Here is a 14,586-nt window from a genome sequence, read left to right as displayed (position 1 = left end):
CCAGCTGGCAGCTCCCTGTGTGAAGGCAAACTCCCTGCCCAGCCGTACCCAAACCTGGTTACACGTTCTGCTCTTCCCCTCCATCAACCAAATGTTCCAGGGAGTTGTTTCCCGCCCTCCTTTTCCTTACGTTTTGTTTTCCTTCTTTCACTTCTTCACACTTGTCTTGAGTTCTTTTCCTGCTCAGCACGAGACTAGAAGTGGCTTTTAAGAGGTATTACACTCTGATAATCGGGGATTATTTCACAGCGTGCACGACCACTTCCGTCTCGGGATCATGTACAGAATCACCTTATTTTCTACCAGAGATTATTCCTTATTACCAGCAATGGAAAGAGACGTTAGCAGAGTGATAAGTTCTAAAACAGAGCCAGCACTGGTTTCACGTAAAGCTGTGAAAGCCCTGATGGGGACCTACAGCACATGATTTTATGGCATTGTGATCACTCAGTGTGGTATAACTCGGTACTGGGACCTATAGATTTTAACCCTTAACACGGCACAAAATCTTCTGGCTTTCCTTTGGGGTCAAACAAATTATATTACATGCATGCACTTGCCTTAAAGTGCCATGAAACTCAAATCATTTCAACACGCTTAAGAAGCCAATCCTGATACCTCTGTGTAATCTTTGCATGCAGTTCCCATCCCATCCTCTCTAAAATGATATATTAGAGAGGCAAAGCATCCAAGAAATGACAAGGATGATCCAAGGTACTGATCTAAGGGCCATCGAGCAAAGCAAGTAGGAGCAAGCTCCCAAGTAAGAAAAGGCAGCAGTTCCTCATGGAACTCAGAGCAGTAAAACTACTTGATGAAGGACGCGGTGGATGCCAGAAGCTCTGGAGGACACTTGGGAAGTGACTTGGAAGAGAAAAACATTAGGGGTTACCAACTACAGAAACTACAAGCAGAGCTGGCAACTCCCTAATCTAAAAAGCTCGCTGCGCCCTAACTCTCGCCCTTGTGCACGTGCATATTGCTTCTCATGGAAACAGGATTTGGGGCTGGGCAAACCTTCGGTCTCTTCTGCTCTTAATTGAATTTTCACTGATGTAAGATTTGTATATCTACGTTTTAAAGTATAATTATATTCCCTTGATCACTGATAATTATCTCATTCTAAATTCCTTTTAATGAATTATATACGTCTGGTACTATTTTTTGTAAGAAAAAAAAAATGTACTGCTTCTTATATGTTCAACAGCTTAATACAGTCAGGAGATCCAAACTCACCAGAGACTTTCTTTCTTAGATAAGTAAGTCTTTGCCTGCTAAATTTTCAATTACAAATATCTGATATAAAGTTTAATCACCAGAAGTACTGTATTTCCCATCTCCAATTTATGAAATTATGGTAGCTCAGCATATATTTATTTAATGTTCATTAAAAGGAACAAGTGGAAGACTATGTACTGCTCTAATTATCCTTGGTGAGCACTCCAGGTTCAACAAGTATCCAGGAGCAGTGGAGCAAGCTCAGGGAAAGCTACTGAGATAGGAGAATGTGCTTTGCACCAAGTAAAAAACTTCAACAAGGAATCAAAGTCAGGCAGGGCAGTATGAAAAATGTAAAATTGCCTTATGGTTTTGTTGTTTTTTTTTTTTTTTTAAAGTAAGCAAGTTCCCTCCTAAGGAATAGAGAGCACCTAATGATGAACTGTGTCAAAAGACATAAACCTTTCTGTAAATCTCTATTGAAGGTATCAGTAGTAGGTGATAATTGGGATCGGCTTCTTAACAAGAGGCCCAAACACCCTGAAGAGCTCTCCTTTCTCCATCATCCCTTTACAGACCTCCTTTAAATGTGCTTCTTGCCCAGCATATCCGGCAATTAGGCACTTCCTTTCTTCTCTCTGATTTTTCCTAGATGCTTATCTCCTAGATAATCCTTCCCAAAACTCTTCCACCCTTACACCAGCCTGATTGTTAGGAAAACCTTCAGCAAGTTCATGCAAACCCTCATACTAGATCTTCCTTTCCTACAGTTCAACACTGAATTCCCCACCAATCTGCCTATATTTTCGTAGTGCTGAATCTAAATTAAATGTATTTCTTCCTCCTTCCCAAAGCAACCCTCCTCATGGTGAGACACTGCCATCCTCCTGGGCAAGGCAGAAGACCACCCCCCACTGCTGTGTCCAGCTTGCTAAACCACCCAGGAGTATGGCTTTCCTTGTTTCTCTCCCTCCTCTTTCCTGTGTTATACTCCGCTGAAGAGGCAAAGGAAAAAACCGCGACTTTATTTGAGTACAAATTCAACCAGCTGGGCCGCAGTTGCGACCATCCTTTTAAAGGCTGATTGAAGACAATTTCTGTCGCAGCAGTTCCCTCTTCCCCAGGGGCTGGGGACCGCTGGGAGCTCACCGTTACCCACTTCGCAGGTGTCAACTGGGAAAGCGCATCTACCAGTGTCACACTGCCCCTCTAAGTTGTCCACCTGGGTTTTTAAGTAACACCCACTGAGAGACACCTGATCCCTCTCCCAGTTAAACCCCTGTAAAACCAGTGCCTTTCCTTCAGCTCAGAGAGCGGCAGGTTTTGATTTCAAACCGTTTTGAACAAGATGAAAAAAAAAAAAAAAATAAAACCAGAACCTTTTTTAACTGGATTCAAACTGTTAAGCACGTAGGCAGAACTGCCGCGTGCGTTTCTTTTCTTCCAGCGGCAGAAGCGCCGCTGATGTGAGCTGCATCTTCAAAAGTCCCCCACGGACGCAGCCGCCCCCCGCGGCAGCGGGCTGTTTCCTTCCCGTTTCCACTCCTGCTGCTCTGTTTTTAATCACAAGGCTCCCCTCCGTGAACTGGGTGCCGCTGCAGTAACTCTGCCTGGCTGGCAGGGTAGAAGGACCCAGCGCCGAATTTAGCAGCTTTGTATTAGCCACCAGCGAGAGAGAGCCAGGGAAACGCCGCTGCGCACCTTGGTGCGACAAAGCATGGCGACGGGGAGGAGCAGAGAGGCAGTTTCTACCTAATTCCCACGGATTTCAACCTCAAATCTGCAAACAAACTTAGCGCACAAAGGAGCCCAAGCGGTTCTAGTTTTCACACTTGTTACAGCTTCAAATTATTCCCCAAAGCCGCTCCTCGCTAGCAGACACGGCCGTGGCAGGAGGCACCGCCGCGCTTCTCAGTTACTTTGAGAGAAAAGCACTCATTTTTGTGAAGCTGGGCTTGAAAGAGAAATGGGGAATCTGTTTTTTCCAATGGCTATAAAAAGGATAGGAAACCAGCTTGCTGGTCCAACATGTGAGAGTGGGACCAGCACGTTCCATGCAGGGGGGGGGAAGTCTATTTTTCTTGCTCTTTTCAAAAAAATGGGAACAGAATTAGGCAGTTACCAGGAGTAAGTGTTAGTAGAACCCAGACAAGAATAAGTGAAGTCCAAGGACATCTCCTGCCTCTCCTAGACATCTTCGACTCACAAATTGTTCCCTATTATATCACCCACGCAACTGAATGTATTTTCCAGCTCTTCGTCTTAGGCCATTAAGCCATTTCTTAGGTGTCATCACAGTACTGACTTCCATGCTAATTCCCACCCTTTGCACAACTCCAGCTCCTGCTCCTCCTTGCACACCCCCAGGAACCTCCCCACTTGCCTGGGCTTCTCCCCGAAGCGATGCTGCAGCCTGTCCTCCCCGCGCAGCATCACGCCACCACCGCCCTCCTCATCACTCCTTCCCTTTCATCTCGCTTCTCCCAGGTGACCGTCATGACACCCGTCCCCTCCTGGGCCAGACTCTTCACTCATCCTAGCACAGGGCAGGGATGTAACAAACATAAAGTCATTACATTGAATGTCTGAGGCCACTTATTTTGGTACCTCAGGAGGACATTTCACTCAGAGGCTCCACGGCAGCTGGTGACACACAGGGGAATGGTTAGAGTTCAGCAGGCTTTGGGGAAATTAGGTTACCTATGTAGGCTCCTAAATACAGGGTCAGGCACTTATGAAAATCTTAACTTCCTCAAGACATCAAACTACTCCCAAAAACCCACAAGCAAACCCCTCTATTTGACCATTACAACGTTACTTCTGCTTTCCTAGGGTGTGATGTTTTTCACAAATAGGACTTTCTCCAGTACATTTCCCCCTCCAAATTCAGAAGCAGCTGTACACGCCAAAGGCTGATCCTCAGTCGGACAGCAGTGCGTGTGCCCCACCAGCACCCCAGCGCCGCACCGAGGTGCTGCTAAAGCCAAGGTACGGAGCTCCTCCCCACCTTGCTCCTGCAGACTACATTAATTTTTAAAAGAGCCAAATTGATTTCTCATTTCATTCTCTCTAGCAGTAATGAACAAAACAGCTACATGGTAGAAACGCTCTCCTCCACCGCCTATTACAGTATGTTAAAAAGCCATTAATTGCCATGTTTTCTGTCTTTAGTGAAAAGGTTACAGCCACTACTGAACTTCGGCAATTGCCCAGCAGCTGAAGGGCAGGGAGCGGGGCAACTTCTCTTCGCTGCTTTCAGAGCACAGATCCACAGAAGAAGATGATCCAAGATGGGATCTAAAATCAAAATTATGATTCAAATGGTTTAACATCTTCCTCTCTTCTTTCTTATTTTAACAGTCCTGACAGAGCATGAGCCCATCGCCTGCTTTGGCAACACAGGAGGTCACTTCATGAAGGTGTTTAGATTAAGAACAGTGATCAACCATCTCTAAAGCACACAGACTCTTCCACAGACACCAACACTAGCTAAAAGCTCACTGTGTGCCTACTTAACCAGCATCCGTACCTTCATAAATCACAACAGAGTGTGATTACTTAACCAGCATCCATACCTTCATAAATCACAACAGAGGGTTTCTGAAGGCCACCCATCCCCTGCAGAACCTCCATGTGGGGGTGTGCGAGCAGCACTGCCACACTCTTCCATGAAATGCTAGACCGGAAGAGCCCCCTTCAGTCCTTCTCCTGTATTTTCCTCTGGTCCACACAGCATTTTCCTTTAGTGCCATGTATTTACCTCAGCATAAGGTCACATTTATGTCTCCTCAGGGTTGTGGGGCTCTTTGAAATTGGGGCTGGAAGTTCAGTGAAATATTAAACACCACAAACCAATGTGCTGTGCTCCAGGTAACCTGCTGTGTGTCTTATAAAATATTTCAAAAACATGTGAAAAGCCAGAGCACTCACAAGAATGTTGCAGAAGGAAGCCACCATGAGGTAGGACACAAGGTTTGGCGCACTGGAATTGGGAGTGGGACAAGTTTGCTTTGAACCGTTAAGATCAGTAAATCCATTCACTTAAATCTTTTTAACGCATATTTAGAACACGTTGAAATTAATTAGCTAGTATATCTGTTTAGCAAGGTGGGCAATGAAGCAAATATCCCAATAGAGTAACCCAATTTTCTTTATGCCTTCACCAGATTTCCACTAAGAAGACCTGTGAGCAGTTCCTAGCTAACATTCATTGACCATAAGAGAGGAACTGGGGTGGGCGTGTGGCTCACCTGGCAGCCCCTACCTTCACGGAGGTGTAGCTCCTTCCTAACGCAGATCCCAAACACACAAAACTGCAAACCGCTCTGCCCAAGGAAGATGACTTTGTTCCTCCGATGACAAACAGAAAGATGAGTTTTTCTCTCATGCCAACAGCCCAACCTTGCCAAAGGAAAGGCTCCTGCTGCCTTACAATTTGGATGGTCGCTTGGAAGTAGTCAATCTTTTGGCTGGTGGATGAGCAGCTTGGAGAAGCCTTCACTCTAGCTCATGATGTTATAGCTCTCTAGTAGGGCAGCTTTAGTCGTAAGGGCTGTCAAAGCAGCACCTTAATGCAAACCTTGTTCACGATGAAAAATATTGGCGCTTACAAAGTTCTTAATATCTATGCAAAGCAAACTATAAATAATTCATTTACTCCGCACACATCTGCATCATTTGAAACGCATCAACGCTTCTATCAATACAGTGCAATGGATTTACACTGCACAGAATAGACTTGGGGGCATTTGGGCTCTCCAAGTATTGTTGATCTGAGCATTATCACTACAGGTAAACTAAAATAAATTACCTCAGTTATTACACAACGATTTTTTTCTGCATGGTAAATAAAACTTATTAGTTCTAGGTCATTAAATTCAATATTAGACTTTAAAAGAGCCTGGAGATTCTATGATGTTATTAGTGAAACATGCAACAAAACATATGTGCTTCAGTATTAAAGATAAAAGAATTAGTCTATTATATTTAGATACTAGCTATAAGTGCATTTTTCAGAAGGGGTTTGGAGATAAAAGCCTAGCTGCCGTTCTCAGACGCGAGCTAGGCACGCGGTGGTTCTGGCTCTCACTGAGCGGCAGATTTCCAAATAACTGAGACATTTCTGAAAACGCTATTCAGAGCCTTCTGCTAATTTACCCACTATTCCTCTTCGGACAAGAATAAATAGTATTTTGCCAGTGTTGCAGGTGAAGTAAGTGGGCAGGGACCTCAGAGAGCAGGGCTTGATTTTCAGATTTTTATTAAGTCAACTTCCTATGACCCCGAACGCGTCCTTTGGTGTCCTGTGCCTCCGTGCTCCTCACTGCTTGAATAGACGGTGATCTTCATTTCACCCTTTATTCTCTCATTTGGCTATAACCTCTCTGCAAGGACTGTCTCGCCGCGTCTGGCCACTATCGAGCAAAAAGAAGATGTACTCCTAGTTGGAGCCTCCAGTCACTAACACACAGCCAACAATCCTGGCAACTGCCACCGCTACATCTACTCTGTCTTGCAAGATGCCAACAGCAGGGCTGGAAAAACATCCTCCAAGAAGTAAGCAATGACGGCACGTTGCATCCAACCAACTGCCATAAACGCGGGCAGTCTATCATAGGCTGCTATTATGTCTTTCTAACTACAACAGCAGCAACGTATTTTCTGTGTGGGCAAAATGTATTTGTCATTAAGTGTAATGACAGAAGATTATAGGTCTCCGCAAGTGGTGTATACGATTCAGTCTCTACTGCTAACTTCTCATTGGGCACGATGCTGCCTCCCCGTGAAAAAAAGACGAGTGCTCCTGAGCTGCTGGGGGTCAGATTCACCGCTGAGAGGAATCACTGCAGCTCCACAGGGCCACAAAGACAGCACTCACGACGCAACCGGCTTCTCAGGCCAGGTCCGGGCAACGGCTACGAATTATTGTTTTCGGGACAAATCAGTCGGCTGAGCTGCTCTTCAGCACGAAATGCAGGTACCCTTCTTTATCCTGTATTTTGTCCACCATTACGGGAACATTGCGGCGTCCCAGCGAGCTTTTCAGAAACCTGCGCTTAAAATCCTGTGTGAGAAGAATTACAGGAAAAGCCGAGTAATTGTGAAGCCTAATTACAAAGTAATGTGGAGCTTGAGAGCGGAACTGCTAAGCAGTTAGAGGCTAGACTAACGAGCGGGCCATCTGTCATCCATGAGAGGGCTAACGAAAGGCCAGCACAGGACACCCTTGACAGTCTATTGAGGAGGATATGCAAACGAGGAAATGCCCAAATACAACATTTAAGATACACAGTAGGAAATGAGCTGCTAATTGGAGCTCATATGCATGCTTAGCATATGGACAACATAATTATAGTTGTACAGTAAAGGGAAGTTCACAACAGAGGATGGTAATAGAACGGCGCGGGGTGCGATGCACCGAGCGATGAGCAGAAGAGCACAGGAGGAGGCACGGGACGGATGGGGCTGGAACAGAGACACAGTTCGGACTCTTTGCACTTGGATTGCAGGCTGAGGGGATGCCATTTGATCACCAGCACAATCTCAAATTTCCTGTACGACATTGCTACATATCTACTATACTGCACCATATATACTATACTATACTATACTACTATATACTAAGTTGTCCCGAAGAGTGAAACCTTCACAATAAATCCAGCTGACTTATGCTACAGAGCAAATGTAAGCAATAGCAGCCCCTGGAAGTGGAACTAGAAAACTCTGGAGCAGTCAGTTCACGTCTATGAATGCAGTGCTCCCCTCTAGAGTGCTCTTAACGAGCCAACACCGATAGCTGGGGCAGTAGAAGACACTGAAAGCAGCAGATAATGAAACAAAATATTCTTTCCTCTCCCTGAACCACTGGATAAAAATACAAAATGGAATTTGAAGTTACAGCTGGCATCACAGAAATTCTAAGAGGTTCAAAGTTCCATCTTTGGCACGCCTCTCACTTAAGTAAAATTGCAATTCCAACAGAAACATTCAAACATATCCACAAAGCAGCCACAAGTTGTGGTTGAAAGCTTGGAGAAGAGCCTGTAATCTTTGCACTGGAAGTGTAGCTATGTCAGCTTTGAGGCTGGTTCTCTTCCCCCCCTGCCTCCGTAGCTCCTTTGAAATCAATGGAATGACAGAGATATTGACCGTAAATAAGTTATTTTGCCGCTTGCCCACTGCAAATCAAGAAAATGCTTAAACATCAGCTCATCCCATCAATTTCAGTGAGCTTTCAGCATATTTTTAAGCGTCATCCTGAATAGAAATACTTTTCTTTTTTTCTTCTTTTTTAATTTTTATTTTGACACTTGCTCCATTCTAGTTAAGGGAAAGACCTTGCTCCTTCAGAGGGTTTGAAGCAGCCCCTCCCTTACAGGAATGTTAGTGTTTTAGTGAAAGGAACTATTTTGGAAGCAAATTCCTCAGATGATTCAAATACTCTTAAACATGCAACAGGCTTTATCTCAGGCGAGGCTACCAAACCCCCATCTTCTGCAATAATAAAGAGGGAAAGGAAGGAAACAGAGCTTTGAAGAGCCAAGAGGACTGAATTTTGCAGATCTCTGAATGGCTGTGATATTTTGCTATATAATTAACAGGAGAAGAAGGATAGACAACAGCTACCTAGATTTTAACAATTGTGCGGATTCCCCACAAAACATCAACTCATTTTGTGAGCTGACATGCAATTTTAAACATTCAATTTTTAAATATGCAATTTTTCTGCTAAGGCATTCCCAGCACTCTTGTTACACAAACTTTTTTATTAGTTTGGCTTTGGCATTTTCAGAGTCTTTCATTTGAATTTTAAAAACTGAGAGTAAGAGCCCAATAGGAATGTGTGCTTGTGAATCGGGCTACTGGTCTTTCATCTTGCTTATCAGGGACCGTAATCAAGATTTCCCTACTTAGCCAGCTAGAGAAAGCTGTGAAAAGCAACTGTAATGCAGAAAAGTAATTAATGTTGTAAAATCGCTTTGGGTCCTTGGATGAATGACATTGCAGATTAGTGTCTTGCCCTGAAATGTGAAGTCACCCTTGGGTAAATACAGAGTATCTATTGGCTTCATAAGTATTCTCTAGACATATTAAAACCAGTATCAGCGGTATTAGTAGCACAGCAACAGAACAAGTCCTTCTGAAATATCTATACTAGTTTTCACAATGCGACTTGGTGCTTTGTTCTTTACAGAAACAGTATTTTAGTAATTTCAGATCAAGCAAGACTGATGTTAAGTTGTGCTGGAGTCAGTGAGAGTACACAGGAGTAGGGAGATGGAGTTTAAAACGTGTCAAGATCGGAATCTTAATAAAAGTGTATATGGCATCAGTATGTGATCATAATTGGCAAAGCATGGGAAATATTGGTTTGTCACAGAAGACTTCAGTTTTGTAGGAAATACACCTTACAACCATGTAAAGCTAGACTCATCAGGAGGTATATTATACCTACCTCTACGGCAATGCTTCATTCTCTGTTCCTGCAAAAGTTTATTTCATTCATTATCATTCCCTTATACTCTAGCAGATAAAGAAAATAGCAATAAATGTCTCAATAAAACACTTCTTTCTTCCTTAGGGCCATTAGGGATATCAGTGCTGAAAAAAGGATGCTAGACAAATAATTCTGAACCGCAATGCAGCTAATAGTTCCATTATCGCTATTGCTAGAGAGCGGTTACGGGGAGCACCATTGCCCCGGAGTGTGCAACCTGAAAAAGAGCTCCTACCCATCAGCAGGTGTGTTTGTGAAGGTGCAATTGCTTTCCCCTGTAGCTGAATTGATGGGAGAAGTCGGAGACAGCTGTGCTCAGGGCTGCTGGGGAACGTGCTAATCCAGCACTACCCTTTAACGCTCTCTCTTTTCATTACAGGTATTAAAATTGTTCCCAATGGGCATAACAGACAAGGAAAGCCAAACACGAGGAAGGATTCGATCCAGTTCCCCATTAAATGCAAAATAAAAACTAATAACTCCAGTGATAATAGGAATTGTACTGGAACCTACATGAGCAGCATACCACAAATCATTTTATTCTCGCCAAAGCTTGTTCAGACTGCAGCAATTTCCAGCGAGAGCTGGAATCTACATCCCCCAAAACAGCTCTGCTCCAGCAAATGCTATGTGCATTAATTCAAGCATTATTTGGTTTTCCCCTGACTACAAAACATAAGGCAGCAGAGGATAAAAAGAGCACATGGCTTGTGTGCAAGCACCAGCCCAGCTGCTGCTGGACCACTGTTTGCCCGTTGCTTAGCAATGCTTCACCTCTCTGCTGGAAAAAAATGTTTCGATAGGGGAATATAAACCTGAAGTTTTGTTTACGGTAAAATAATGACAGTAATAGTGCTCCAACCACTTCTTCCAACCACGTGCTACATCACCTACTGAATGCTGGAAGCTCTTTGGGACAAAGGCTGTAGTTTTCAATGTCCAGCTATGAGCCCACTGGAGAGCCTTAAATAAAATATTATAATAACAGAGCAGTGGTGTTTGCATATTTATCAGGATGAAAGCTGGAACAGGAATTTGAGCATTGAATTTTTGGGCACGGTTCTGGGCAACCAGCTCTAGCCATCCTTGCTTGAGCAGGGAGTTGGACAAGACGATCTGCTGAGGCCCCCTCCAACCTCAACCCCTCCTTGCTTCTGTAATTTCAGGAGCAAAATAAAGAACTGGAGGAATAAAGAAGGAAATGAAAAAGAGATGCCCAGAGAGCGAGGAAGTGAAACGAAGACACTGCAACATGTCCATGCCTCACCCACCGGTTATCCATTTAGCCTCTGGGTCATGAATTTTGAAATCATCACTGAAGAGATCTTCCACTGTTATCTTCTTCTTCTGAGACAAACTGTTATCTTCAACTGTAAAACATTTGAAAACAAAACTGCCATTACTTCAACTTTGAAATATATCTGAAAGTACAGCAACTGTGCTATCTGATAGTACAGCAACATGTCATATCTCATTCGGAAACAGTTCACATTAAGTTTTCTGTCACACAGAAGCCCCTTCCCACTGTCAGTGTTATAAAAGGACCATCTAGTGGTTCATAAACAGAAATCTCCTGGTTATTTACACCTGGACTCAGCAACTACAAAAAGACCAAGATATGGTCCAAAGCACACATTTTCGGACATAACCTGATCAAAAAAGATTTTAAAAGTCATGAAAACACACCTATATATATCATAGTGCTATGTAATGCTGGCTGTTCTGAAGGATATTAAAGCTACTTAGCACAAAGGCTATCCTGAAATCATTAGTTACATTTTAAAGAAATAATTAGAAGTGACCAAGTTTTTGTAGTTTATGTTTTTATTTCCTTAAAAACTGTCAGGCAGAACCACAGTTGGAATGGTATTCAGCCCTATAAGGGCTCATACAGACTATTTCAAGAATTCACAAAAGATCTTCCATGGGAATCAGACACCCGACTGCAGAAATATTTTTGAAAAATCTATAAGATACAACTCTAAATCCTTAGGTGTTGCATAGGTGGCCCATACTAATTTTCCTATTTAGTGAAAGGATATACAGTGTCATTTGCAAACATGGAAATCTGGACAGCTTTTACATTGAAGAGCCAGACTGACAGTATAACATACTGTAAGATCAACTTGTAATAAACAGTGTTCTTCATTTAGTTCGTTCTTCCTAACTCTACTCTAGCACTCCACTTTCCCCACACAGAAATACTCGCCGTCTGCCTTTGATACAGTCCACTGCATTTCTCATGATTCAGTCGGATTGCCAACAGATTTCTGATGCAAAGTATAACATGAAACACAGAACTGATTTCTGTCTGTCTATAGTTATTGTTACAAGGAAATCTGTCTCTTCTAGGATGCCACCAAGACTAAACACACGTGAGCTAAACCAAATGAAACCAAGGCACAAATTTAATCCCGCGAAGTTTGCCACAGCTAGTGTCTTCTCCTGTGCCAAAACGAGACCTTCTCATTTCCATCACCACCTCTCCGCTACGTAACAATGCTCATAAACACCACACAGAGGCTCCTGGGCCTCCAACTGAATTGTTTATGTTGAATCAATGGATTCGTGGGCCTTACAGATGAAAAGTGTATATATTACATCACAGAACCCTATACTGGGTGCTTAGTTAATAGGAAAATGGATTTCTATTTTCTCAAACCTGAATTTTTTTGAGAAAAACTGAAACCACAGATTTTGATTAACATATCCTTTCTTTTCTTTTTTTCTCCCAACAGTAATTTTTTTGTTATGACAAGCAGTCACATTCTATGAATAACTTGTTTCCAACATTCAATTTTTTGCTGATAATATTCTCATGGAAACCTTTCAGTCAGTTTAGACACATTTGCTCTTTAAAGGAACATGTGAGGCCACATTCTGAGTTTTTCCACAGCCAGTGCGTGTCCTTCAGCGTCTCTCCTCACTCTCCTCACGTCTGAGGTCTATTGGTATCATGCAGCCTTAGCTACCTTTAACCTTGTTTAGTGCTAAACTTGTTACACCGAACACACCGGTGATTAGAAACAGTGGAAACAGACTCTCTGAAACCATTTATTTGAGGAAAATATTCTTCTTTGCTGCACTAAATTGAAGCTCCTGAGCCGCAATTACCTATGAACAATGTTTTGGTCCACTAAAAGATGTTTCAATATAAACCATCATTTTTACTAAATTAAATTATATTCTTCGATTTTCGTACTTTTTTAAAGTCTGATTGAGGTTTCAATCACACTGCTCAATGTGGCTTCCAAATACCAAGACATATTAATACAAGTCCTCAGCTAAATCACTCCGTGTGACAGCATTATGCCAAATTCTCCTACATAATTTTATTTAGTAAAATGGAAAATATAGGTCAGAGGAACTCCAGGAAACTGTTCCAATTAGTTCCCACCACGGCACAAGGTCCCAGCACTGGATAACCGGGGAGATCAGGCGGTGCAGAGCAGGAGGTCGGAGCCCACACACTGCCCCGGGCTTACAGCTGTTTTAGGCGCCACTTCCCAAGTGCCACCGCAAGGAACAAGGACACCCTCTTCCCCACCATGAGGGCACAAGGACAGGCACAAGCAAACCTCTGTGCTGGCGCTTTGGGAAGGGGCAGGGTGGGAAGCCCTTCTCATTCCCTCTTTCTGTGCGGGATGGAGACAGCCAGCCTGGGGGCTGCACCACCTCTACACCTTCAGCACTTCAAACTCCTCGTAAGGGACAGCGGGAAGAGGGAGAGGTAGCAACTGAAGCATGCACACCCAGGAGCCTCCCCAAGGCCTGCTGTGGAGAGTCCCTTACTGTCTCCTTCAGTGGGCTGTAATAGCTGCCACAGGTCCTATAATGAACCATGGACACCATCAATCTCAGCCATAGAGCTGGGGAGAAAACAAACCACTAATCCATCAATTAATGATTTTTTTAGTAAAAAATGCAGATTTACTGACCTCTCATCTAACACATAGGTAAGTCAGAGCGTTCATTAAGAATGCCTAATCTATTCCTCTGGCCCCAGTGGAGACACTGACAGAGGAAGAACTGCAATTGCGGGCTCTCCAGCAGTCCACCCTCTCCTGAGCAGCAGTCTCTGAGCTTGCCTTAGAGCGTCTAAGCCAGGTGGCCAACACCAGTTGTGCCCATATCCCACTGCAGAGACCTCGGGGCCTCCTTGGGTTTATGAAAGAAGAGGAGCAAGCATGTGCCACCACCTTTTTTCCACTCATGTCGCCCCCACCAGCAAACCCAGATGGCAGCTGCCAGCCAGGGCCTGACAGCGCGGCAGCACGGCTTTGGTACCGGTGGCACAAGGACTTGTGATTTGAGTGCCATGTCAGAAACCCACCATCCAAACAGCAAAGTTACACGCTGAGAGAATCAAGTGAAAACCATGTCTGTTTTATTTTTGATTCAACATTAAAGGCCTGATGGGAACCCTGCATCGGTCAGACCTGTTGGGTTCATCTGTCTGCACCTCACCCTTTAAGTTAGCACTGAACCGGTAAAACCTTGCGTTCCAGAACACAAACAGAACAAAGATCCTCCAAAAACCCAGAAAACTCAAAACAGTAGGCAGAAGGGCTCTGAGCTGACCCCCCTGCCTGTTTTGCCTCTGCAGGACCAAACTTTCCTTTCAAGCTTCCTCTCAACTCCAGCAATGCTCACAGGCTGCTTGATGGGTCAGAAGGTTTCAGTCCCCTTCGGGCACCCACCTTTCCTTCTGTCATCCCTGGGGCTCAGCTACAGGTCAATGTCAGATGCTTTTCTCACACCCCTCCTGGGCAAGCACGCGGGTGAGTGTGTGTCCATGAATGTCCACCTCTCGGCAGACCTGACCCAGCTCCCTTCCCACCTCAGCATACCTGCTCGATTCTTGGGCAAAC

At 44.0% G+C, this 14,586-nt stretch overlaps 1 protein-coding gene across 1 annotated transcript in view; it reads right to left on the bottom strand.

The window, feature by feature from the left end:
• The window catches only part of DPP6 (dipeptidyl peptidase like 6), a gene marked incomplete at its 5' end in the record, with an annotated part of 441,826 nt that overhangs the window by 165,278 nt on the left and 261,962 nt on the right, over nt 1-14,586 (bottom strand). The window contains one exon of the mRNA XM_082479426.1: nt 10,987-11,085. Within this exon, the coding sequence (XP_082335552.1) occupies nt 10,987-11,085 (99 nt within the window). The remainder of the gene's footprint in view (nt 1-10,986; nt 11,086-14,586) is intronic.

The sequence above is a fragment of the Vanellus vanellus genome (assembly GCF_965231255.1).
Source record: "Vanellus vanellus genome assembly, chromosome: 2".
Taxonomy (NCBI): domain Eukaryota; kingdom Metazoa; phylum Chordata; class Aves; order Charadriiformes; family Charadriidae; genus Vanellus; species Vanellus vanellus.
The sequence above is the reverse complement of the archived record's forward strand: the minus strand, read 5'-3'. Positions and strand labels throughout refer to the sequence as shown.